A 27,536-nucleotide genomic window follows, 5' to 3' on the forward strand; every position below is an offset into this window, starting at 1 on the left:
AGGGATAACACTCATCCGAGGTGTGAGGAAAGATAAAGTGTCAATTTAGATAAACTATACTGACACCTTTAAATGCCGTTAAAGGTCATTTTTGTTGTAGTGAATTAAAATCCTTTTCTCAATTTTTTATGCGTGAAAACCCATAAAAAATTATTTCCAGCCTTCTGGTGCCCCACTTTTTAATTAGCAAAGACAAAACACAATTAGCAAATGGAGTTAATTATATTAATTAGTATTAGTCTACTATATAATTGAGCAGGGGGTAAAATTTTTGTTTAACAAAAGCAAAATCCAATCTATCCCTCTTTTTCTTTCTGTCGTTCTCTTTATTCTTCCCCAACTGTAGAAAAAACCCTTGTAGCCAAATTCAATTACCGGCACGTGAGAAAGACTTGTACAGATTGAAATTTTGTGCTTTGGGTTTCCTCATCCTTCACACTAATGGCATAATTTTGACAGATTTGTCTTGTCTTCTTATCTAGTTGTATGTTATCATGATATCAGAAAAGCTTTGCCACTGTAAGTTACAAGCAATGATTATTACCTCTTGGACACACAACAACCTTGGAAGAAGGTATTTCAGCTGCGGCATGAAGAAGGTATGGGCTATCTCAAATTCTTGCTTCCGCTTCTGAATTTTATGTTTTTCTGAAACAATATTTTTTTGTCCGTGAAGGGCAAAAGAGATGAAAAAGGTTGCAACTATTTCGAGTGGTATGATCCGATAATGTGCCGAAGATCCACTGCTTTGATACCTGGTTTGCTGCGGAGCATGAATGCTAAGGATGCCACAATCGAAAAATTAAGAGCAAGGGAAAGAAAATTAGTGTCTGCAATTGTGTTGTTGGCACTGTTGTTGTTGTTTGTTTTGCTGGTGTAAAAGGCCAGAAATTAGTATGGAATAGCTATGTTTTAGCGGATTGTGACAAGCTACTAGTAATCAGCAATGGGTGATTGTGTAGGTTGGGATGTATTATATTACTAGTAAGATATCAGTAATGTTGTATTCAATGCTATTTTGTACTGTAATGAAGGCATTATTAAGGCATTCAGAGGCCAAATGAAGGCAGTATTTCCCAATTATCCCTGTAAAAATTTAGATAGTTTAGATTACAAAACAAATTTGTAATCTAAAAAATATATGATGGCCGTGTAATCCCAAGGGAAACTAATGTTCTGCAGCTTTTCATCAGTAACCAGCAGCTTAATATGATGCAACACCAACGAAATTCACCCAAAAATGGAAAAAGAAACAAAAACAAACATCAGCCATGTCTTTGCTTCTTCTTCACTAACTCCCTGTTCCTTCAACTCTAGTACTCGCTAGCCAAATAGTAGGGCAGGAGGTGGATTTAAAAGCAAAATTCTGTGAAGTAACAACAATGAGTCACATTTTGACTTGCAGGACAAAAATGAAACCTCAACTACACCTGAACATCATCTTATCACTTTCTTTGCTCAATTCAACTGCAATAAAACCAGCAATCTTTAAATAAATAAAACCATAAAATCTCCATTTCTGCCATAAAATCATAAAAACCATAAAAACCATAAAACCATAAAACCTCTATTTCTGCCATAAAACCATAAAAACCATAAAATCTCAACAGCAATAATTCTGCCATAAAACCAGCAATCTTTAAATAATAATATTGCAATTCACTTCTTACAATCATGAAAAAGGGACCTCCATTTCTCCCTTACAAAATATACATAGACTTTATCAAACAAGATGACAAAAGAAGTACAAAATAAGCTGCATTACAACATCTGCATTACTTCCAACATAACAAAAGAAGTACCAAGTCTACCCAGCAACAAATGAAATACATAATTAGTTCACTTTTGTATTTCCTTTAACATCAGACTTGTCACCACATTCACTGGTCTTAGGGAGTCCGAGATGAATTTGAACATCCCTAATTCTAAATGATACAGAAGCAATGGGAGCAACTGGTTGGCTGATATGTGCCACATGTGGATTTTAAATTTCAAAAACCTCATACAAGTTAGGCTCAGCAACAGGGGCAGAAGAGGTAGTATTGATGCTGTCAGTAGCTTGTTGGCTATTTTGTGATGAAGTTACTTTCTTTGCTACACGTCTAGTGTCTTTTCCCTGCACAACAGTAGTATGAATAATGAGTATGCGCAGTAGTTATGTTGGTAAGAATATAAAATCAAATTCTGAAAATAAGAAAACTGTACAGCTTTTTTCACTGTTCTTCTGGTTGTCTTCTTAGCAGTGGAGCCAATACCTTCAACCTAGAACATGAGATTAGAACCATTATTATTAAGCAAATAGAAAATCACAGGACTTGAATTCAAATATATCATATCTTATCACTCACAAATATGCTATGGTTTGTATCCATTTGTGACAAGTTTCTTTCACATTGTGCTTCATGCAATCCAGCAGATGACATCTGTGATAGACTTACATCTTCACCATATTTTTGTTGCCTAAACTTGCATGTCATTGTGTTTTGACCCTTTTCCCCACAGTAAGTACATTTACAGATTTGTCCAACTCGTCTTACTTTAACTCTTTTATCTTTCATTTCCTGCACCTCATCAGTAGATTTTCTCCTTTGTTTCTTGGGCCTTCCTGGTGCTCTTCCATATGTTGGTGGGAGTGGGGGCTGGACATTCATATCTGCCCAATCTTGCTCTCCATGAAGAGGTAGTATATAGGGCTCATAACACTTGAGATAAGTGTGCACTCTGTAGCAATCATCAACATACTCCATTGGATCCTTCATTGCAATCCAAAGTGCTGAAATTGCATGATAGTAAGGTATCCCTGTCAAGTCTCATTTCCTACAAGAGCATGTCTTCTCTTCAATATTAACTGCATATTTTTCACCATAGGGATCAGCAACTTCATAATTAACTTCATTGGATTTGTAAGGCACACAGTAAGTTGCCTTATCTATGTTCTCCATCATTCTTTTCTTGATTTTTGGGCAGACTGCAAATTTGCTCCATTTTTTCTGGCTCTGTCTCTGTTTTCCTGCATTCTTGACATCATAAAATATCTCAATGACTCCATCATTGCAATAATTGACTCCTCTCTAGCATCTAAGATCTTGCTGTTGAAGGATTCACATATGTTATTCAGCAATATATCACACTTTGGGTAAGTGCTGAAGTGTGATCTATACCACTCTGTCGAATCCTTGTCATCCAACCACTTAGCTACTTCAGCATCAAGTTCAGCAATTGCCTCCATTCTTCTTCTGAATTGAATTGGAGTAGTTGCCTTAGCTGCTTTCCGCAGAACTTTCCTCATTGCCGCCCCTTTGAACCCAGCAGATGACATGTTACTATGCATATGTTTAACACAGAATCTGTGGGTTGCATTTGAAAAAACTGCTTCACATGCTTGGATTATTCCCTTTTGCTTATCACTCATTATTGTCCACTCATAGTCCCTTTCAATTTTCAAATCTTCCTTGAGTAATGTTAGAAACCAAATCCAAGAATCTTTGGTTTCTCCCTCAGTTGCTGCATAAGCTATAGGATACATTCCATTATTAGCATCAACTCCAACTGCTGTCAATAGTACACCCCTTGTTGAACCTTTGAGAAAAGTTTCATCCATTCCAAACACAGGCCTACAAGCTGCTAAGAACCCCTGTTTTACCCCAGCAAAGCACATGTATAATCTCTGAAATTTGCCCTGTCCAGTTACTGCATCACAATAGTCATCTACCAGCTTCATAATTACTGTGCTACCTGGATTACTTCTCTCAATTTCATTGATATATTGAGACAGTTTATTATATTGATCCATCTCACTACCTTTGGCCAAATTCTCTGTAATTTTCTTAGCTCTATAGCCTTGATGTCTACTAAGATGACATTTGTGCTCCTTCATTACCAGATTTTTGAAACTAACATAGTCCAGCCTTGGGTTCTCCCTAAATATGCCAACATATCTTCTTCCTACCCACCCAGACTTCACACTCTTGTTGTGGTATGAAAATCCACATTTGTGCTTCTTTTGAAATGTTCTAACCTCCAATCTGCCATCCCCTTTCATCCTCCTAACATATATGCACCAATCACACCCATCTTTAGGACATATTGCTCTAACTCTTATGCTATCACTCTTGACAAATTTAAATGATCTCCCTCTTTTGATGTTCCAGGTTCTAATTGCTTCTTTCAACTCCTTGAAGGAAGAAAATATTTGTCTAAGTTTAATTTTGGGGTTATTTTCATCTTTGGGATCAAACACAGGGGGTCTCAAACTTTTGTCTTCATCCGACCCTGTATCACTGCCAATATCAGTGGCTGAATTTGGGGCAACATCTACGTCAGAATTGTCATCATCACTTTCAGTATCAGTAGGCATTTGTTTCCTAGGCATGTGGCTCATCCTAGCATCTGTAGAGCTTTTTTTAATATGCTTATTCAGCTGCTCTTGTTTTCTATTTTCTACCCCTAACCATTCAGAATCTTCGTCAACATTTTCATCATAATCATTATCATCTGAATTTTGATCATAATCCGAGTTTTCTTCTGAGAACTCCCCCAAATCAGAACCTGAACTAGCCATATATTCATCATCACTTTCATCCTCTTCATCTTCTAACACAAAGTCCCCATCCTCAATGTCAGACCCCTATTGTGATGCTAGTATATCATTAAGGGAAACCTCTATACACAAATCAACTACCCTACCATGGTCAAAATGATCAGCACAATATGCATGCCATTCTCTATCATGTCTTAACAAACTAAATCCATGTTTCTTGATTAGGATATGGTACTTTTTGTCACCAACAGCTTGAAGTTGATTTTCTAGCATTTTATCCATTTCAAATAGACTGTGGCATCTACATGATAAAAAATCCTTAATTTTTCTCCCTCATAATACACATCAGGTTCGGTTTCAATTTTTCCCCATATTTAACACTTCATAGTCACTTCAGTGCTATCACTATCTGAATTTAGGGACAAAAAAAAACAAACACAATAAGCAAGTACCATAAGTGACAAATTAGATTATATAAGCAGGTAATTTGCACTCAATCAGCTTCAAGGGCAACAAGAGCATGTTATAAAGTTGGGGATTTAACCCCCTGCCATATAAAGTTCAGACAAGGACCACAAAAGCATGTTACCGAGTCTTCCTACCCACCCAATATTGTCTACATGACAACACACACCAGAGAGACATACGGGACCACATACAATGGTAGACAAGAAATATTTTAGGGCTTTGTCAGAATGTCTTAAAAATCCAAAATTTAAGACATTCTTTGTCTCCCAAGTGAAAATATCACCATTCATCATCACATTCTTACAATATAAGCATGAATTAAGCATGCGTAATTCTACCTGAGGTAAAAATCACATATTGTAATCTGATGACAGTGCTCCATTCATTTCTTTTGGTCTTAGTGCCATTTCCTCCTCCCAGACTCACGAACAACTCCACTATCACCCAGTTCTTCAAGAATTTGCTTCCGATTTGCTGGTTTTATGCACAATGTTAGGTCTGGTTTTTTGTTGTCGTTTGTGGAGACTGAAGAGAAGAAAGGGGGGACAATTAGTGTGTTTTGTCTTTGCTAATTAAAAAGTGGGGCACCAGAAGGCTGGAAAATTTTTTTATGGTTTTTCACGCATAAAAAATTGAGAAAAGGATTTTAACTGCTGGCACATGCTCTCACGTGACTTGTTTCTGGCAAAAAATGAATAAACCAGTCAATTGTCCACTTTCGAGCAAAATTGGATCGATTGGGGACCGCATTTGTTCTTCCCACTAGATTGGGGACTAGTTTCGCGCGTTTGTAGTACATTGGGGACCAAAACTCCAATTCTCCCAAATGTTAATGACATATATGTCTAGAATCTTTCCCTTTTTTTTTTGTTCTAAACTCCCAAACAACATTAAACCCTATTCTCTTGCCATAATAGGTTAGCTTCCACGCTGGTTAAACTTTGGGAATTCTTTAAATACTTGTGCATAAATTGTTATATATTTTCTTGTCTACCTTTTTCTTCTCAAACTTTTCTCTAATTTTTCTCCCTTTCTCAGAGGCCTTCCTCTTAGGGACCCCTGTGGTCTCTCTCCCATGATTTTTGTTTTATTTTATTTTTATTAAAGTCTCTCCAAAATTTTCTTGGTAAGAGTTTTCTGTTTCTCCTAGGAATCCCTAGTGAAAATTTTTTACTCTCCTAGGGGTTTCTATAAAGATTTCTGCATTATTTTTTTATTTTGTTCTTAGATCCGAACGTATTTTAGATTTGGTTGCTAGATTTGAAAATTTTTTGGATCTTAGATATATTTGGACAAATCTCATTATTATTATTGGAGTTTAAAACCATTAATTAGCAGATCTATTGATCACAATATGCATAAAAAGGAGCTGGGGTGATTTATTAAAAGATAATTTTGAAATTTCTTATATTTGTCAAATTTGTTCATAATTTGTTCATATATATTGTATCTATTAAATTATAAATTTGTAATTTCTAGTGCATGTTTACCTACCAATAGGGTAATAGTGTAAATCAAATCATGATGGACAATTTCCAATAATAAGTTAATGAAATTTTTTTTATCCCAAAAAAGAAAAAAAAAATCAAATGTAAATGTTGACTGCAATAATTTGAAACATCCTACTAACTTAACTAGATTTGTAAGTGCTATAGTTGATGTTAAAAACAAACTAATTTAAATTGGTCTAATTCCACTATGCACATTGAAACTTGTATTACTTTCTCGCTTTGCACCCTAAACTTTAATTTTAAAAACTTTGCACCCCAAACTCTCAATTTTGGATACTTTGTATCATAAATTCTCAAGTTTGTTCCATTTAAGTCTAATCAATGATAACTTTAGCAAAATTAATGGCATAGAGGACTTGACAAAGTAAAGGTGGTCAAAATGAGCCAGCATATTGCACATGAAACAAAATGATACATTATCATTAATTTATGTCGTCCTTTATCTTGTTAATTTTAATAACAATATTAGTTAATTGCTACTATACAAATCAACAACAATATACTGAAAATGGTCAAAAAAAGTTATGGGATTGCACTTGGAATAAAATTGTACATTATTATTGATTTGTACAGTCTGTTAACTTGTGAAGTGGTAGGATAATAGTTTTTTGTAGCAATGTAAAACCCATTTGACCTTTGTATAGGTTGATAAAATGTTCATGAAGAGTTGCAACTTTAATCAGTAAATTCCTTTAGAAGAAACTATGAATTTGTATAAATCATGAACTTGTATATATTATGTATTTGTACAAATGATGAATTTGTTTATACCATGAATCAGCTCAGACAATGAACTTATTGATCTACTAAATTTGTGTGAGCGTGTATATATATATATATATATATAGTGTATGTGCGCGCGCGCTCACGTGTGTGTGTGTGTATGTATGTATGTGTGTGTGTGTGTATCGATTAGTCTTACTAGCAAAAGTTTAGTGAGTATTTATAGACAAATAAGTTATTCATATCCTTATGGAAGCCTAAAACTAGTTTCCAATAGGATTTAGTTTTTTCATTCTAATACAACTCTTGTATCTAGAAGAATTAAACTTATTTGCATCATAAGTCTCTCAAGTTTAATTTATCTTACAAATTAAACTATAAGTTATAAAAACTTATCTTTCAAGTCCTTGTTTGAAATTCTTTTAATCCAACTACAAATGTTCTTAATGTGTGTGACCCATTAAATTCTACTATAAATTGGCAATAAGTATGAGTTATAATTCTTAATAAATAAGAATTAGATAAATTAAAACTCCTTTTTATTTTGTCATTTGTTCCACTAATCGATCAAGTCATTTTTATAAATCAAGATTGGCGTCTAACAATACATCATGACCATCCAGGTAATGAGAAACTTTCAGTGAACATTTACTTTGTAATCAATATTCATTTACCACATTTATGTCACATTAATTTTGGAATGAGTTGTGCCTATTTCATTATGTGATTAATGTTCATTTCTTATAACAAAATATAACTCCAATGAAGAAGGTCTTATTCTAAGGCTCTTCTATTTAGCCTTAAGAATTCTGAGTTATACTTCTACAAGTAACCAGATATGAGAAAACTCCTCTTGCATAAGAGATGGTAATCCTTATAGGTTATCCATCACCTTTCCGTACTTAAAATATATATCCATATGCTAATTATGCGAGCATTCCCTAATATGGGAGCAATCATATGACAAATAAAGTATAACTATCCATACTTAAGATACTATGATAATCTTAGGTCTAAAAATCACTTACATAAATGTCACTCAGAGATTAACTCTTTGACATTTAAGGATATCTATATATGGTTCAATCTAGTGAATTTGATCATCTTATCAAGTATCCATACACTAGTTTAGGTGTCTCATACAACATAGCAGATGAGGTCGACTACTTCTCATAAAGAAGCAGTATAGTATATGTTAGCCTAACTGTAGTGACAATGCCCCATCTTATTAATACTTTGACTATAGAGATTTAAACATAAATCTTATCTATAATCAAATGAATCTCACCATCATTATATTTAATCAATCAATATGATAAAAATATCATTTATTATAATATAAATAGTTCAAGTACATACTAAATCCTAGAAGTTGATTGATTTTAGAGCATATATACTTGTATGACTATCTTAAACTAATCATGGCCAAAAACTTAGTGCTTGAGGACAAGGATTGGCTAAGACTTTGTGGGCTATTCTATGGGTTTTAAGTGGTTTGGAACCTTGGTGCTTGGTTAAGTGTTAGGGCACTGCTAGGCACGAACCATGGAATTAAGAGGGGGCCTTGAGTACCATTTGCCTAGTGTGTTGTTGCGTTGGGTTAGATTTAGTAGGACGGTGTTATTTTGGTAGAAATGACCATGCATTGACAGATGAAAACTCATGGATCTGAACATGAGCGGAACACGTGTGTAGGGATTAGCTATTACTGGATCCTCAAACTATTACTCCAGGGTTTGGACAGCCTTATCCCCTTTCATGATTTCCTATTGGTCCTTGTAGATCAATGGTTGGGCCTTCCAGCAGCAAGGGTGTTTACAGATAGTTGCTCCACATTATCTTCTAATATTCACCATAGTTTGCTCCACCCTCAAGAGTCAGACTTGTCAAGGTTACAATGTTGGTATTACTGTGTTTGGGTGTTTATTAACCAAATATGTTTGGTAAAACATCCAATGAAATTAAACAAACTTTCAATGAGATTAAGAAACCTCTATTGTCCTAATAAATTGAGACTTGCAGTTAGTTGCCATATAATATAGAATCTAACTCCTATTTTAATGCCTAACAAATAAAATAATGCCACATCAGTTAGCCAATCTTTTATACTAATTATTCTAATCCTGACCCGGTCCACTCAATTGGTTTTGTGACAAAAGCTCATGTTGTTTAACAACATCTCTTCCTAGTAATTTAGTATTAACTTCCAAAAGCTATTTCAAAGAACTATTTCAACTTTTTACCCATATCATTTTCAATGATTCTCAATTTGTACCCTTAACCTTTATTTTGGATAATTTAATTACATGAAGTTTCTGATTAGTGGTACATTGCACCTCAAACTTTACTATTGATCATTTTGCACCCTAATGCATCCCAAATAACTAACATCTCACATATTATTAGTGAAAGTGTATGGAATACAAGTGCTAATATACCAGGACCCTAGTTCCTTCTCAATTTTAAATTATAGTTAGTATAAAACTTAAAATATTTTTTCCAAAAAAAGCAAAAGAATTTATACCTACTTTCTAATTTCTATAACGATATGTATACTTGAGGTGATTTGAAACACTTTAATAAATTAAGGGTGGAAAGTATAGAAAACAAAAGTTTAGGGTGCAAATTAAAAGTTGCTAAAAGCATAATGAGTGGAAAGAGTGAGATGATCTCGGTTACATAGTTCAACGGGTGCAACATCTGTGCAATGTTTCCTTCCTCACTATAAGAGCAAGATGGAGATCTTTGATACATATATTTTGTTTTGCAAAAAAAAGGGGAAAAAATTGTGGCATATTTTTCCCCAAAACTTGTTAGTAGCTTTGATTTCACAAAAAGGAAGCTATTGAAATTAAAAACATATTTGCAATGGAAAATAAGTGTTGTATGTAAATTAAAGACCCTGCAGTCAAAGGTTTGAAGTTGGTCTTTTAAAACTTGGTCTTTTTATCCCTCAAAAAAAAACTTGGTCTTTTAAAACCCAAGCGGTCCTTCTGTGTATAAAAACAAGATGCAAATTCTTCAAGTTAATTTTAGTTGATCTTTTCAGTGAGAAATCCCCCAGCCAATTCTTGGTAATCTATTACTTTTCCCATTCTTGACCTTTGCATTTCATTTATCAAGAAATTTGACTAATTATCAATTTCTCAAGTGTATGCTGAATTCTTTTTTTTTTTCTAATTTAATGGGAGATTCCAAACTTTACAATGTGATAGGGAAAGAGATGAGAGTTTGAAAAGTGAATCAAGAATTTCATAATCACTTGACTAACATCCCTACTAGCTAATTCTAAATTTGGTCTTGCGTCAATGATATATTGAATTTAACAAGGAAAAAAAATTACACTGCAAAATCTTGATTCTAACCCAAAATTCAATAAAGAAATGCTTTCTTTGTATTTTTGTTTGTTCATTTAATTATTCATTGAAGAGTACAAACAGTAAGAGAAAAACTCATATTTGTCATCCCATCAAAAACTTAACCAAATAATGAAGTCACTAGAGATAACTACATAATTCAGAAGTCATGTAAATATAAAACTACTGAACCAATATAGCACATTTGAAAAACTATGCAATGGTTGGTCTTTATCCTTCTCTCTCTTCAGAATTTATCTATAATTATATGTTTCACAAAGGCTAGTTGCATCTCTTTAAATATTGATATTAGTTCACTTGATTAAAAGCCCCAAGGAGTAATGAAGCATAAAAAGGATATATGTACATTCAAGTATGGTCACAGATCAATAGTCTTTTGCTAAAACTGTTATACTGAGGAAATTAGCTCTTCTACTCTCTTTACAATAAGTAATACTAACTCTCAGTAATGGGTTTATAAGAGTTTCATATCACGTGAGAATAGGGACCGGGCCACTTCTCATCACAAAATCTCCAATGATGACCTTTATCATGTTAGGAAATTGGATTAATTTTTTTAAGCAGTTTCTTAATTCGTGTGGAAGTAATTAGTTTCCTAATTGATTTTAGTTACTTGAAGTAGTAGCCAAGAAATTTCATGTCTTGTTTAAAATTAGAAGTTATTTCCTATTCTTTACAAGTAGGGGTGCAAACGAGCCGAGTCGAGTCGAATCGAGTTTTGAACTTATCGAGTCGAGTTAGGCTTATTTATATGCGAGCTCGAGTTCGAGCTCGAGTTCGTCGAGCTCGAAAAATGAAGCTCGAGCTCGACTCGATATAGACAAAGGGGCACTCGAGATCGACTCGATTATAGCTCGCGAGCTTAGCTCGATTTTGGCTCGCAAGCAACTCGTCACATTAGCTCAAATTTTGCTCGATTTTTCGGCTCGTGATGAGCTCGAAATCAGCTGACTTTCTCGAAATTTAGGCAAAAAAACAGAATTTGTGTCCGCATATTTTTGGTAAAATTTAAGAATAATAATAGCAATTTTCACATAATCTTGATTTGAGAGGTACAAATTATCCACTAATATAATCATAAACATATAATATATAAAAATCTAAATGTTCAACATTTGAAATTTTTAGTTACCAATAAATTTCAAATATAAATTGTGTCTTCAGCAATTCATCGTCAAGCCAAGCTGTAATTATGCTCTTCAACTCTAATTACATTAAGAAGCAAAAGAAACCAGCAAATGAGCTATCTAAAAAGAAAGAAAGAAAGAAAGAAAAACAGCAGCCAAAAAAATGTCAAAAAATCAGCCTGCTAATTGAGAAATTGAGCACAAAAAATCAGCAAAAATATAGCTTTAAACACAGCTAAAAATAAGCCATAAAAAGGGGCCAAACAACAACCAAAAATTGCCATATCCAAATTAGCCAAAAATCCGTCTTTGTCAAAAAAACATGAACGCTCTACGAAAGTGCTCATCATTCTCCATCCTCTGCAAGTGTATCGTCACTGCTACAAACTCTCCATAGTCCAGAACTCCATTTCCATCAATATCAGCCTCAAGATGGGTTCCCCAGTCAATGTATCTGCTTCAAGCCCCTAAGTTGGACCACCGTAGAAGAAAAAACAAAAGAACATCACGAGGGGTCCACAACTACCTCTTTTGCAATAGATCTAAAGCTTTGAATGATAAAGCTTTGAAATGATGGATCTACCGAGCAGGGGAAGAAAGAAAGAAAGCTATTATCCATAGATCTAAAGCTTTGAAAGGAGGGGGCTGCCAAGCTGGGGAAGAAAGAAAACGGAAAAGGAAAAGAAAGAGAAGCTGAGTACATACCTGCAAAAGCTGGGTGGAGCTGGTGGAGATGGAGCCGGCGGAAGTGGGAATTTGGAGTTTGGGAGTTGGGAATCGGCAGGAGTCGGGAGAGGAAGTGAGGATTTGGGAATTAGGTAAATTGATGGAGAAAATGAGAAATAGTCATAAACTTGTAAATTTTAATTGATATAGGGGTATTTTTATAATTTCACAATTATTCGAGCCTATCGAGCGGCTCGTCGAGCTATCAAGCCTATGAAATAAAGACTCGTGCTCGGTTCGTTTATATTAACTAGCGGCTCGAACTCGGCTCGAGCTCGGTCAACACGAGCTCGAGCCGAGCTTTGACCCGAGCTACTCGCGAGCCGCTCGCGAGCAGCTCGGGTCGTCAACAGGCCTATTTACAAGTTGAGAAATTAGCACTGATTTTCTTATTATTTGATTTTTAACCAAATAATATTCTCTATAAATAGATGAATTGGCATACTACACAACGTACATACAAGGGACATACAAGAGCACACAATGGGCGATATGTAACCTTATACATGGAGTGAGAGAAGGTTCTTGGGGGATGAGAGATGGTATACAAAGGGTTGGATTTGAATTCAAATTGTTTTATTGTATAGGGTTTTCCTCTCATACTACAGAACGGATTTTCTCTTCGTGGACGTAGGTTCAATTATGGAGTCGAATCACGTTAAATATTTTATATCATTTATCTTTTATACTTGTGGATTGTTTGTCATTAAATTGTTATATATTTGACATCTTAATAGTCGTATATTCCGCGCTTGGATCCTAACAAGTGGTATCAGAATTTGACTACGAGATTGCACTACTCACAGACACTTGAATCCCAGCAAACTGGCATCAGAACGGGGTTCATGGTTGGATCTTGGTTGACTATTGAAATCAAGTGGGTTGGTAGTTATTACCAATTGAACAATTTAATAGGTGGTATCCTTGCTTTAAGAGTTTGGTAAGAAACATTGAATGTGAAGAACGGAAAGTCGAAAAATATGGAGATACTTAACGGTGAATCTAAACAGGTGATTCAAGAGTCAAGAAAAATGTGGAATCCAATGTTGGTTTTAGATATGAATTGGTGGAGACTTTCTCACAACTCCAACGGTTGTTACTTCATCTTAGATGGTTGTTAGATTTGAATTATGTTCTTTAAGTGGTATGGCATATGTCCTAAAGAAACAAAAGAATCTAATTTCTAAATGTCAGAAAACTCTGATGTCAGAAAACTCTGATGGCAACGAGTTTTACATTGCAAGTAGAATTTTGGAAATTACACATGGCGAGACAGTCCTGAGAATGGAAAGAAGTATAGTGATTTTACTACTTAGTTGCCTCAATGGTTAGAAATATAACTCACAGAAGGGAATCCCGAATTGCAAGTAATGATGAGAAGAAATCCTACAAAGGGAGATGGTGAATTGAGATACCTTTTCGCGAGTCAACTAGAGGTTGGATTCGGAGTAACTACACATATTCATTTGTCGATTGAATCAATTAGGTGTCAGGACTATAGTGATTCGAATGTATAGTTTGGTACCATATTATTTGATAGTTGAAAACAAATGGTTGTTAAAAGAAATATTTACCAAAGTGGAGATTTGTTAAGAAATTGACTTAATTTCTTTTAGAGAGGTTTCTTAATTTGTGTGGAAGTAACTAGTTTATAATTGGTTTTAGTTACTTGAAATAGTAGCCAAGAAATTTCTTATTTTGTTTAGAATTTAGAAGTTATTTCCTATTCTGTATAAGTTTAGGAATTAGTACTGATTTCTTATTGTTATTTGATTTTTGGCCAAATAATATTATACATAAATAGGGGGTTGGCATACTACACAAGTACACACAAGAGTAGACAAAGGGCGACATGTAACCTTATACATGGGGTGAGAAAGGATTCTTGGGAGATAGGAGATGGTATATAAGGGTTGGGTTTGGATTCAAATTGTATTCTTATATAAGATTTTTTTCTAATACTAAAGAACAGGTTTCTCTTATGGAACCGAACTACGTTAAATATTGTGTGTCATTTATCTTTTATGTGGCTTTTTTGTCATTAAATTATTATATATTTGATATCTCAATAATCGTGTATTCCGCGCTTAGATCCTAACATATCACACTCTCATCCACCATTCATCTCAATCCATACCTATGGCTAAGGTTGACGATGGTGTGTCTTTTCATCATTTATCATATCACTAGTCGTATCCATGGCGAATTTCTTGATATATTATTGATAGACAAAAACATCATAAATGTAATGTTGTGTGAGATTTGTTTCCAAAATAAGGGTCGTCTCAATTGACAAAATCGGCGCACAAAACATTTGATTTATTTTTGGAAATTTTTCAGTAGCTCAAGATTTAAGTTAAGATTTTCGACTGCATATTTTATTTTAGTCGCAGATCCAATATGCGGCGAAAACTGTTGGACCGTCAGATCCAATATGTGGCGAAAGTTGCTGGACCATTGATCAACGGTCATGATTTAAAGTTGTGAAAAAATTTTTATTCTACTGCTATACATAAAATTTGCAACGAAGGCTGATTTAAATTTTTTTTTAAAGTCGCACATAAAATTTGCGACGAAGACTGATTTAAATTTTTTTAAAGCAGCACATTAAATTTGTGGCAAAAGTGCTAGACCGTTTGATCAATGGCTGAAAAAAAATTTAACAATCGCAAATTCAAATTTTCATCAATTTGCAGTTGATTTAAATTGTTTTTAGAAGCCGCACATTAAATTTGCTGCAAAAGCTCTAGACCATTGATCAATGTTTATCAACGCTTTATGAGGTGCCAATTTTTATATTCCTTCACTACAAATTAAATTTTTAGCAATGGAATTTTTTTTAAATGCCGCAACTCTAGACCGTTGATCTAGGCTTCAGTCAAAAAATTTTGCAATCAAAGTAGTTTTGCTTTTTTGTTCGATAATGTCGATACAACTTAAGTTGCTACTGAAGTTTTGCTATAAAAATAGCTCAACTTTATCCAAAACGAGTGTATTCTCTCTCGCACAACCTCAACTTCAGCTAAAACTTCAGCCTATTTCTCTCTTGCACAACCCCAAATCCCCCTATCTTTTTCTTTGTCTTCTAAAACGAGTGGCATCGGCAAGGATAGTTTCGAGAGCAGATTCGGTGGCAAGTATATTCGCAAAGCCACTGTCAAAGTCTGTTTATCGGCATTGTCATTCCAGGTCCTAGGTAGACAAAAAATGTGATAGATCAGAAAAAAGGTAGTTGAAGAAGTACAGAACCGCTGTCATTATAAGGTAAGGTGTAAGGTACGTTTCTTTAATTGTTTTATTACTAATTGTTTTATAATATTAGCAAATATTGTAAGTTTTGAGTAATTAATAGCATTAAATTTTTTTTATTGGATTTGGTGGTCATTGACTTCAGGATAGTTGATTGCTTACTAGTCCTAAGTAGACGAACAACTAGTTTGATTTTTAGGTACTGGTTAAATGTCTAATTTTTGTTTTTGTTGTTGTGTTTTTCTAATTTGTGTTTTTCTGGTTAAATGCCTAATTGGTGTTTTTCCTGTGGTTTCATTTGCTTGGTTAAATTTCTGGTTTGTTTGTGTTTTCTTTTTAATGAATGTTATGCTTTGGAGGTATGCTAGGTTTGATTGAAATAGTGGATTTATATGGTAAATAAAAAATAGTAAATAGTAAATAGCAAATAGTAATAGTAACAGTAACTGTATATAGTAAATAGTAAATAGCAAATAATACATAGTAAATAATAAATAATAAATAGTAACAGTAAATAGTAAATAGTAATTGTATATATTAATAGTAATAGTTAATTGTAATACTAATGAACTAATAATAAATAGTATGAGTAATAGTACTATTAAATAATAAAAATCAAATAGTAATAGTAATAGTAATAGTAAAAATTAAATATTAATAGTAAATAGCAAATAACTGTAGTAAATGTAAACTGAGGTAGTAATTGGTGATTAATAGTACTAGTACTAGTAATTGGTAAGTAATAGTAATAGTAACTAATAGTCAAAAGAAATAAGTTGTAGTTAGCTATTTAATAGTAACTATGATTAGTGAGTAATAAATAATAACAAATAATGAGTAGTATTCAGTGGTTACAAGTTAATTGTAAATAGTATTTAAAAGTAGTTAGCAATAATTATTTGATTAATAGTAAAGAAGAATCATTAATCATAATTTAATTAATAATAGTTATTTGATAACTTTATCTTTAATTATTCATTTGTAATTATCTGGGCACACAGAATTATTTTTACTTATTAGGGATGAATAGTAATTCATGATTGTTTTATTGCTGATGTTATTAATAATTATGACGTTTGTTGAGTTAGCATTATTAATTATGACAAATTGTCGAGGAATATAAGTTGATTTAAAAATATTCATAAGATTAGGAAAAAATATCAATAGACATTGCATTGATAATTTAATTTTATTAGGGAGGCATAATAGTGGAGATCAGAGGATCATGCGTATGATCCTCCGAAGTGCAAAAAAGCCATATTAGTAAAATATCAAATAAGTTATGATGAGTTGGTGGATAGAGTATACAGCTACATGGGGCTAGACCGGAATGTTTTCAAGTTGAATCTATGGCTTAGGAATTCTGACGGCCTAAGTACATTTGTTGGAGTGCAATTAGGGTGCGAAGATGACATTGACATGTTGTCCAACTCATTCTTCTATGCTTGCACACTTTCTATAGTAGCAATGTGAGAGAAAAATTCACTCATACTCATAATATGTGTTACTATAAAAGATGAACTACTACTGCACTTGTTAACTAGATCATTTATCACTACTTGAGTGCTCGCTCCAGAACCACTTGAACTTGAAACATGCATCGCCACATAGTCAGCATATATATTATACAATGCTTGTCAGAACTTGTCTATATTCAGTTGCACTTCATGCGGAAGATATATGAATGAAAAGAAATAGTTGATGATTCTTATTTTGCTCCTACGATCCAAGATGGCTACTGTAGACATCAATAGATTGCACTCACCCCAGTGGTTGTCAAATTTCACTTTCATCCCCCAAACCATTACCCAAACAAAGTAGTCTTCATCATCTACTTTGGTATCTAATAGTACTTTTATCCCAAAAAAAACTTTATTTAGATATAAATTAGTTGTCGAATAATCACTCCCTGGTATTATATGAGTTGCAATCCAGAAAACTTATAAAATGTTGCACGGTCTTTCTACCTTTTCTTTATCTTCTGTGATTGGACAGAAATCATAACTTGGTTCTCTATCTTTGAATCTTGGGAGCATCTTTTGGGAACTTGAAAGCAGAATCTAGTATCTCATAGGTAGAGTTCCACCTTGTTTTGCAGTCATAAAGTAGTACTTTCTTGGGTGATTGCAATTGTTACACAATTTCAACAAAGATCAAGCCTCCCTTCGGTTTTATTTACAAGCTCCACGTTGTCCCTTATGGCTTGAACCATCTCTTGAATTTCACTGAGACCATCTTGAACCATTAGGTTGAGTATGTGAGCATATCATTTCACATGGAATAGCTTCTCTTTGGCTAATGGACACTTGTTTCTGGAGAAGGTGTCCTTCAAGCATCTTAATGCAGTGTCATTATTTGAGGCATTGTCCACTGAGACTATATAAACTTTGGTCTCCAATCTCCAATCCTTTAAGCATTTGAAAATAGCATTTGTAATGGTGATGCTTGAACGTGGAGGAGGAATATGCAAAAATTAAGGATCCATTTCTGCAATCTCCAATGAATATCAATTCAACGCCCAATTATAACCATATACTAAATCTTCTGGTTCTTGGACTTGCAAAGATCTATGATCAAGCTAATTTTCTTAACTTTCTTTAACAAATGTTTCAATTTGGTCTTCTCTTTTTTGTATACGAAAATGCAATCATTCTTGTTAGTGGTCCAACTACTTTTTTGCCATTTGGACATCCCCTTTTTCATCATGAAGTTGAAACCGTCTTCCTTCACAATTGTAAAGGAATGCTCATGCATAAGCACCCACTCAGTCTCACTTTCTCTCATGACAGCCATATCAAACTTGCCTGTATGAAAGTAGGAATGAGTAATTGAGCTAGAATCTGCAATTGGAAAATTAATATTTTGCTATTTTGCCTCTGATTTTTTTAGTTTCTCCAATCGTTTAGGACCATTTTTAAGATTCCCTAACAAACTTGAAGTTGTACCAATTTTTGTCTTCTTGAATTTAGCTCTGCAATTCATACATACCGAGTAAAGTGTTTTTTTAGGCTAAACTTCCACATCTTTGAATCAACCCAGGTTTTGGACTTTCTGGCTCTCTTTTTCTTTCTAAAAGTATCTAGACTATCACCTTGAGTAGCCTCTTGATTCAAACTTTGAGCGGGTGCTTATATATCACCTTCTAACCTCTTTTCTTCACTCCTTAGTTCTTCATCTCCAATAGAATATTCCAACTCTTCCTCATTGTTAATCCCAGCACAATCACCAGTTGATTTAACTAATTGTGAAGACACATCTTGGGGAGACATGGCCATATTGTGCTTGTGCCTTTACCTATACACAAAGGAAGACTAACCAATCAAAGAAGGAGAAAGGAGAAAGGACATGAGAACCCCTAAATCAGCAGTCAAACTTCTTTTCTTTCAAGCAATAAGGTAGACTATCATAACTGAGATCCAGGGTTTTCACAAATTATATAAGGATACATTTGCATAGGCAAACTAGTACAAAAGGTTTTATTCTAGTAAAATGCTAACTAATCAATATTATTGAATATTTAAAATACAATTTCACCAAAAGGAGACTGGAAATACCCAAAATTTGCAGTAGGAAAAAAGGTGGTCATCCTAAATATTCAATCAAAATCAGCAATGCACTTATCTGGTGTTTTTCATCTTATATATATATATATATATATATTCCAAAAAATGACATAAAGCTAAAAATCGTTTTGCTTGCATTAACACCGACTAGAAAAAATCCAAAAAAAAAACATAAATTTTTTATTTATGGATAACCACATCATATACTTAGTTTGTTCTCTCTTTTGTTTCCTTTGGGCCCATTACATACTAAAGAAAGAAATAGAAAGCTACTCAAAAATTATACTACCAATAATATTTCAAAAACAATATATTAATTTAAACCTATGTGGCTGAACTAGATATTCAATAATTCAAGCAAATTTCTTGCTTACCTATGATTAAAATACTTGAAGGTATTAACTAGCGATGCAAAAAAAGTGTAATCAATGAAAAATAACTAGATTAAAAAAAGAAAACTTTATACCAAATTGGCACCATTTCATTTCTATACATATGATGGCAAATTTAGCAATGGGATTGAAATTTAATTTGTCACTTCAAGAAATATAACGAAAATAACTGAAACAAATTAAGAGGGTCAAAGCAAGTATCTGTCAACAGCGATTAACTAAAGAGTGACATGAGGAGCCGTAATGTTGCTGGAGTTGCAGCCTACTACTAGCTTTACCTCGATGAGCTCGCGAAATGGCTGCTGCTATTACTTTTGAACTTGGTCGACAAACAGGGAGGAAGGTTACAACTAGGGAACTAATTTTCGATTGAGGGGTGGCAGTGGTAGTGGTGGGTGTGGTGGATTGGTGGTAGTAGTGGTAGTAGCAGCGGTAGTGGCTAGGGACCTAAGGTTGGGTTGGTTTGGTCATTGATTTGAGGGAAACATGGAAGAGTGATGAGGAATGTTAAAGTTGTGTGGACTCAAATGGAACTTGTTGTCTGAATGTTAAGTTAATAATTACTTATATAAATAGGGGTATTTATGTAATTTTGCATGACTCAACGAGCTAACGAGCCTTTTGTGTAGATGACTCAAGTTCGGCTTGTTTATTATATCTAATACAAAAAAAGTCCCCTGTGGTATATCTAATACACAAAAAAGTCCATCGTGGTTTCAAAACATACAAAACGACATTTCATATTTTGAACTAAATTGTAAACTAACAAAATTTGTTAAAGTTAACGAAAATGATGGTCAAGATTGTTTAACTTACCGGATTCCGTCAAGTTTACCGTTAAATTTATCGGATGCCGTTAAGTTTTTCGTTATGTTTACAGGATTCCGTTAAGTTTAACAAATTCTGTTAGTTTATAATTTAGTTCAAAACATGAGATGTTATTTTGTATGTTTTGAAACTATAGGAAATTTTTTTGTGTATTAGATATACTACAGAGAGTTTTTTTTGTTTTTAACCCTTTATTAAATGAGTAGCTCGAGTTCAATTCAAACTCGGTGTTCTCGAGTTCGAGGCAAACGTTGACTCGTGAGTATGATCGGACAAAAATAGAACAAACCCAAAATCAAGGGCACTGTATCGGCAATTTTACCAAACTTCCCTGGAGGGGCCCCTCTTTTTTGTGTGTTTAATTTTTGTAAGTTCGCAGGATTAAACCGCCTTTCCCATCAATTTGAAGGAATCTTCAGCTCACGACGCCACCGTCTCGCTTCAAAGTCCAGCGAGAATGGCGGTTAGACAAAGCCGCAAGCAAATTACACAACCAGAGGTATTGTCCGCTAAACATTGATGCAATGCAAATTTTTTTCGTTCAATTTTGTTTGCTTGATTTGATTGCATTATCAGATTTTGCGTGTTAGATTTCTCCTGTTGAATTATGAGAGCTTTAGAGATTTTTCTCGAATAAGGGGATTTTTTTGGTTCTGTGAATAGTATTCTATGATGAGTGTGTTTGTGCTGTATAGATTCCGGGTTTGTGTCTTTGGTTTCTTTTTCTGTTTTTAGAATTTCTAGGACAATCTCCTTGTTCTAATAGCGATTTTATTGTCTACAACTAGCAATAGGTTTTATTTATTCGTAGCTGCTAATAGAGATATGATACATGTTTCCCAGCATCTTTTATGGCAAAACTTGGAAAAGTTTCTGACTTCAAAGAGGAGAAGTAGCTGAGCCACCTCCTTTAGTTGTTCTTATGATTAACATTTTCCTCTATGCTGTTTAAGTTTGCATAGGTTATTTGTGGAATTTGGTCAAGTAGTTACTGTCCCTCTTTTTTGGTAAAAGAGTTTCTCTCTCTCAATACCATAACCACTTGTGATGGAATTGTATATATGACATTTCTTTCCCGGTCAGATGAGTGGTCGGTTGTGGAAGAATGAGACAGACAACTATAGTTCAAAACACTAATTTTGCCAACTTGGAATGGAGCTGTGATAACCATCTGTTACCACTAACTTTGCCAACTTGGACATTGCCCAAGAGAGGTCTCCATTATAGTTGCAAAGCCAGTTGATTGATTATCAAAGTAGACTAAACTGGCTGGAAGTTTGAAATCAGAAAGAACCATAGCTTCCTGCTCTATTGAATTATCTAGCTTTCAGGTTTACCAAGTGTATGTTGAGTGACTTCAGAGGTGTATACAGAAAGGAATTATTTGCAAGCAATTCTCCAAGCACATTATCATTACATCCTTGCTGGTTTTCATGAAAAACCACAATTACATAGTGTTGCTTTAACTTACATGTTCTGTATCCTTACATCACAACTTATGTAATGTGTTATAAAAATGCTTGTGAAAAATGTTTGTGAAACTTGTTGCTAATTACTTCATTTTTTAACTCAGATAAATGAAGAAGTTGAATCTTCATCTGAAAAAGGCAAAAGTTTCATTGCACCCAGAATCCTTCAACAGCGAGAATTTCAGGGTAACCCTTGTTCGCTATCTTATACAGTTATATAGCAAAAAGTTCATATCACATATGAGTAGCACTAATTTGTCAGGTTTCTTGATCTCACAGGTGCTTTGACTGCGCAAAGAAGTAATGGGCTGGGAAATTCTGGCCATTCACACGTGCATAATGGTGGCAACAGTAGTGCTACAGACATTCATGAATCAGAAAGTCTTTCTGAAATTGATGATGCTGAGGTATGTTTTTGAATCCTCTGCATGAAGATACATGAGATTTGTTCTTGCGACTGTTAATTCTCTGACAAGAGCCCGAGTCAATTTTCAAAGCTTACCAGACTACTGGATTGGCTACTTCTGTGGGACTTTTCTTGTCAAGTCATTTTGAATTGTCTCTTTTGGAGTTATATCATTTGTCTCTGATGAGTACTAGTCCAGAGTTTACTCCATCAAGTGCTTTCAATCTTGTATTTAGTCATACAAGTGACTCGGATGGAATTTAACAGGTTTTCCGTCTATTTGAAAGTTTTTATGGATTGGGTAAGATAAACAATTTATGCTTTTATTATTCTTGTTAAGTCAGAAGTGGCAAAAAATGCGCACTCTGACATTCTTAAAAGGAAAATTTCTTATTCTGAGACATTTAGTGTCAAAAGTAACTCCACTTGCATCAAATACTCCTTGGACCACACCTTACACATAAAAGAATTACTTAGTCAGTTTTAAATCCAAAGGAGTTGTACTAATCTAACTTAAGTACCTGAATGACAGCTTTTACTTGATTTTCTCCAAAAGATAATTAGCATCCGTTTTTTCTAAATTTTTACTTAGCTTCTGTTAGACGTCTAATGCATTTAGGGTAATTTTGGCAAATGAAAGCGTGACCCAAAAGGTTTAGTCCATGCCCCTTCTTCAAGCTTTATATATAGTTAGATATTCCGAGTATTTCTTGAACTGCTACTCTTCTTATTCTAAATGCCATTGACACTTAAAACTGTGCTCATTCACATAACAGTACTGCATCAATTTGGGTCTAACAGTTTGTCACGTCTAACTAAGTCAAGTTGTGGATGGATTTCCTTCTTGAAGTTTGTTAGTGATATGTTGTTTAGACATTTCTGTTTAGTTTTGTTTTCAATTATATGATTTGGAACTCATATTTGGATTGTATTTATTTTTTTGGTCAAATATTTGGATTGTATTTAGGTCATTGGATATCTTAACACCAAGCATGAGATGCGTTATAAGAGGATCTTGTGGGAAGCAATGGATAGAGGATTTTCAAAGGTAGTTCCTTTTTTATTTATTTACTCTTGTTATGTTTATCAAACAAGAAGACCTGGTAACCTTGGCATAAAAAATGAGCAGCTACCAGTTTCTTAAAATTGTTGTATTCTACCTTTCTGTGCAATAAAATCACCTTGCCATGTTGGATTTTTGTCATGTAATATGTGTCCCATTTCTCACCCTGGTGATTTTTTGCGGTTTCTTAGTTTTCAAACTTTTTCTTTCTATAAATTTTGATCTTTAAGGCCCCTTGTTCCTGTGCTGTTCAAATTAGGCTAAGAAACCAAAACTGAAGGCAGAACTCAAAAGAAGTACTTCTGTTGATAAAGCTGCAAAAGCCACTCCTAAAATAGAGAAAAAGGTAATTAACCTGTTTCTACAGAAGTGTTTCTGTGATATCTATTTAACTTGAATTAATCTGCACTGTTGAATTAATGAAAGCTAAAGAGCCTTTATTTCAGGGTCGCTTTATGGATTGTGTTTATCTTGTCAGTTATTTTGCCCAAGTGTTAAGACAGACTTTTAATTGTTTTATAGAGGCCGAGTTCCAGAATTAACTATGATGCTCTTAGTAAGCTAGCTGATGAACTGGTATGTAGTTCCCTCCTGTTCTCTTTTTTTGTTTTCCCTTCCTTTATTGTATGAACTTGAATCAGTACGCAGTCTTGAAAAAGTTTTTATGCTACCTGATTGTTCTATGATAGGATTATTTGATAAAGAGCCATAGGGAGAAATGAATATTTTTATTTTTATTTTTATTTTTTTTGTAGATGATGCACATTGGTCATTCTTATTATGTGACACTCAACTTCTATCTCTGTAACGGTGTTGGAAACTCAGTCAAGTAGCACCCTCAACTTTTTAAATAAAATCATGTTTTAAGTGGCCATGGTATTGAGATAACCCTCTTCAATTATCACCTTCGCGTATCTTTGTCCCTGGATAATGGCATTGTTTATAGACCTTACTATGTTGAAACACTAGCATTTTATGCTAGTTAAGTTTTAATTATAACCAGATTTACTGACTTGTGCGCAGAAACGTACAAAGGACCTATTAAACAAACAGGAAAATCCAGCAAACTACTAATCTTCCCCATATAAATGATTGTGATAGTTTTCTTCTTTTATGTGATAATTGTACTAAAAGGTATCACCGACATGTCCTGTTTTAAAAGGTTTGACGATCAGTTATTCTCAATATAATACTTTCAGGGACAATAAGTTCTACTCAAATAATTCCTGATGAGTCCTAAGGTTGTCATTGAATAATCTCCTCTACTGTTTATACGTATTTGATTAATAGAAAAATACCACTACTTTTCCTTTTTAAAAACTAATTATACTGGCATAAAGACTTCTGTCGCATTAGTCCTATAAGTTGTGGCCAGATTCCATAATTAATGGTGCAGTTGTAGGATTTAGTGTTATAGGAACGTTCAAGCAATGGTTTTTATATAGAACCAAACTGTTGAAGAATATATAGAGCAGAGACCTTTCTCAATCAAGACTTTTGCATTTCCTTCATTTTGCTAATAAAATAGAGTGTGTACCCTAGAATGTTTCCTTAGATTTATGTGTCTAAATAAGGCTTACAAGTTATATTGATAAAACTTGAGCTATTGAGCTATTGAAGTTTGGTCCTCCTTTTAGCTTAGACTGAAAAATTACATTGAGGACTATCATTTGTGGGATGAATTTAATGAAGACAATTGATCATTGAGGCTTTATTAGGCATCAAGTGATTCAGCAATTGCAATTTTGAACGAGTCCAACTATCAAGCTGGTTGTGTTCTTTGTGACTTAAAATTAAGCCCTTCTTTGGACTAGTCTGTTGATTAGGGATGCCAAAACCTCTTCTTGATGAGTAGAACATTTGTATCAAGTATCTGATCCTTGTCAGAAAGTATAAGACATGTCCATTCAGCTTATGGACACTTGTGTCTTTAACGCTGCTAGTGGAATTATTGTGCAAGTGGGTTTACATTTTTGCTCCCAGTGTATATATGGCAATGGTAGAAATGGTATATAGCAAAATATGATCATGCTTGCATGAAGAAAACTTTGCATGTGATGGTGCATATAATATGACAGAAATCTCTGATGTCATTCCAAACACCTCTTATCTCTGCCTGTAATAGGAGTCTTAAAGGTTATTTGTTCATATTAATAATGTTGATGTCTAAATTAAACTTGTTGCTGTAATCTACAATACGAACCTACATAATCTATTTTAAGGATTCATCTTGATAGATTGATGATGTATTAGATTTTTGGATCAGACATACAATCTACTACAGTTTAAGGAATTGAGGATAATAGATTTAGCGCATTTAGATTTTCTTGCATATTTGCCCCCTATAAAGTCAAGAACACTGTTGTTGATCAGAATGCTTCCCAACTCAATTAAGTGTTCTATGATGTCTTTTGACAGAAGTAGAATTGGACCAATCCTAGCATCATTTGTGGCAGATGTATATCTGTGGATGCATGTGCAAACTTATCAGTTTGACATTACAACAGGTAACTAAGATTAGAGTAGTGTAATCTCTTCATATGATTTGGTGTTGCTGATATCCTTCTCATTCACAAATTCAACCTGTCCACCATTGTAACATATCTTGGTGCCTTTCAAAGAATCAAATGGTTGAAAATTGGCAGTGATCTAACAATAATTTTTAGCAAGGACGAATGTTATCTTCAGGTACAAAGTTAACGAAAGTTCATTCTCTGATGCATTTTTATCATTCACATGGCTTATGGCAGGAATGAGTTGAGCAAAGTGGAGTAAATGAAAAGTTAGCATTGACTGCCATTTGCATCATTAAGTAATTTTCAACTGATTCTTGTTTCTTTTCCAAACTGGTGGTATCATTGGGAAAACTCAGTGTGGAAAAGGTCTGTTCGGCAGCATGAATGGCCCATATGATAAACATGAAAGCAGCATAACAGGAACCTCAACGAAGCATGATCAGAAAAATTTTAATTCTCATGATGTTTTTGTCTACTTTACACTAAATTTCAGCATTGTGTTTGTTTCGGTTTAATTAGCTTCCTGTGTTCGCTTGATGTCACTGCAGAATCAAGGTCTTGATAGCAATGCTGGTCAGTAAGGTGCAGTCGATACTTACCTCTTCTCTACCGAAATGAACGTGCCTAAGAACTCTAGGTAAATAGTGTTGCAGTTGCTGGATACGGCATAATTATTAGATGCCAAAATACTGGTGACAACTTGGTGAGATGATAAGAAAGTTGAGGATCATCGTGCTGAAGATCGTAAACTTTCTGAGCAGTCTCCCTGACAAATCATCCTTGAAAGGTCCAGCATAGAGGATGAGCCTCTCAAAACTATAATGAGCTAAATTTGATGAGCCTCCAACAATAAGATAGGAAGCTTTTGTCTTGTCTGACTTTAGAGTGAAAAACTGGCTTTGTAATTTAATATTCTCGTTTTAAGAAAAAATTTTCTATCTTTTTTGCTTTTGGTTTATGCTGAGTTAAATGCAAGATGCTCACACGAGGGTTCAAATTCACGAATATGTGGCATAATTGAAGAGTTGAGCTTTGCTGCGGAGGAACAATAAAAACTTGTTCTTCGTAATTAGGGCCGGCAATTAAGTCCAAAACTCTTAACAACCAATCCAAACTATCCATTTAATTTAAAGGTTGGGTAGGGTCATTTGGATGATTTAATTTTGATGGATTGAGTAGAGTAAACCCAACTTGTTCAATGGATAGGGTGGATTTTTTTCTTGGATATTCAGTACCCAATTTATGTTTATTTACAAATATGAAGACAAGGGAAAGCGCCGCTTCTTTTTCAAGTCTCCGGCCACTCCTCTACTTAATCACCGCCATTGCCGTACTATTTATTGTCTTCACTAAATTCTGGCTTTTACCCCCCAATATTCTGCACGCTTTCTTGAGTTTGAGTTTTCTACTTGATGTAACACTAGGCTTTCCTAAAAGTTCAATGGCAATTAAATCTCGATGTGCTCTTGCTTTACTGACTTGTGTATTCAGCCTTGTTTTCACTTTGAACTACACATCCTGTTTCAGTCGAATCAAAGTGTCTAAGGGTGCACTAACTAACTGATTAGTTTGCTGAAG

The 27,536-nt window shown here is 34.1% G+C and overlaps 3 protein-coding genes and 2 long non-coding RNA genes across 11 annotated transcripts; 1 reads left to right on the forward strand and 4 right to left on the reverse strand.

Annotated features, from left to right (window-relative positions):
* Nucleotides 1-1,659: 1,659 nt before the first annotated feature.
* On the reverse strand, nt 1,660-4,256 carry LOC140013098 (uncharacterized). The gene is made up of 3 exons (XM_072062168.1): nt 2,349-4,256; nt 2,206-2,262; nt 1,660-2,116 (listed from the first exon to the last, which is right to left on the reverse strand). Exons 1-3 carry the CDS (start codon nt 2,757-2,759, stop codon nt 1,985-1,987), a joined length of 600 nt encoding a protein of 199 aa, XP_071918269.1. The 5' UTR covers nt 2,760-4,256; the 3' UTR covers nt 1,660-1,984.
* On the reverse strand, nt 2,942-4,561 carry LOC113704734 (uncharacterized). Its single transcript, XM_027226607.1, has one exon. It carries the CDS (start codon nt 4,559-4,561, stop codon nt 2,942-2,944), a length of 1,620 nt encoding a protein of 539 aa, XP_027082408.1.
* A 7,349-nt stretch (nt 4,562-11,910) lies between these two features.
* Nucleotides 11,911-12,588, reverse strand: LOC113702815 (uncharacterized). Its single transcript, XR_003451276.2, has 2 exons — nt 12,452-12,588; nt 11,911-12,213 (listed from the first exon to the last, which is right to left on the reverse strand). It is a non-coding gene; the product is annotated as an uncharacterized lncRNA (long non-coding RNA).
* A 5,979-nt stretch (nt 12,589-18,567) lies between these two features.
* Nucleotides 18,568-20,194, reverse strand: LOC113702867 (uncharacterized). Its single transcript, XR_003451287.2, has 2 exons — nt 19,955-20,194; nt 18,568-19,015 (listed from the first exon to the last, which is right to left on the reverse strand). It is a non-coding gene; the product is annotated as an uncharacterized lncRNA (long non-coding RNA).
* Nucleotides 20,195-20,728: 534 nt separating this feature from the next.
* LOC113703114 (uncharacterized) lies at nt 20,729-26,898 on the forward strand. Of its 7 annotated transcripts, none has more exons than XR_003451356.2 (8): nt 20,729-21,003; nt 22,078-22,159; nt 22,253-22,380; nt 23,347-23,427; nt 23,702-23,788; nt 23,889-24,018; nt 25,861-25,949; nt 26,193-26,898. XR_003451356.2 is itself a non-coding variant. In XM_027224370.2 (7 exons), the coding sequence occupies exons 1-6, from the start codon at nt 20,962-20,964 to the stop codon at nt 23,982-23,984; spliced, it is 516 nt and encodes a 171-aa protein (XP_027080171.1). In that variant the 5' UTR covers nt 20,729-20,961; the 3' UTR covers nt 23,985-24,018; nt 26,507-26,898. The 7 variants fall into 7 exon arrangements, 3 of the variants coding, with proteins under 3 accessions (XP_027080171.1, XP_027080173.1, XP_071918168.1); XR_003451357.2 differs by having other exon boundaries at nt 26,507-26,898; XR_011820125.1 differs by having other exon boundaries at nt 20,731-21,003; nt 23,965-24,018.
* The last annotated feature ends 638 nt before the right edge of the window (nt 26,899-27,536 follow it).

This window comes from Coffea arabica, chromosome 8e, assembly GCF_036785885.1.
Source record: "Coffea arabica cultivar ET-39 chromosome 8e, Coffea Arabica ET-39 HiFi, whole genome shotgun sequence".
NCBI classification, from domain to species: Eukaryota; Viridiplantae; Streptophyta; class Magnoliopsida; order Gentianales; family Rubiaceae; genus Coffea; species Coffea arabica.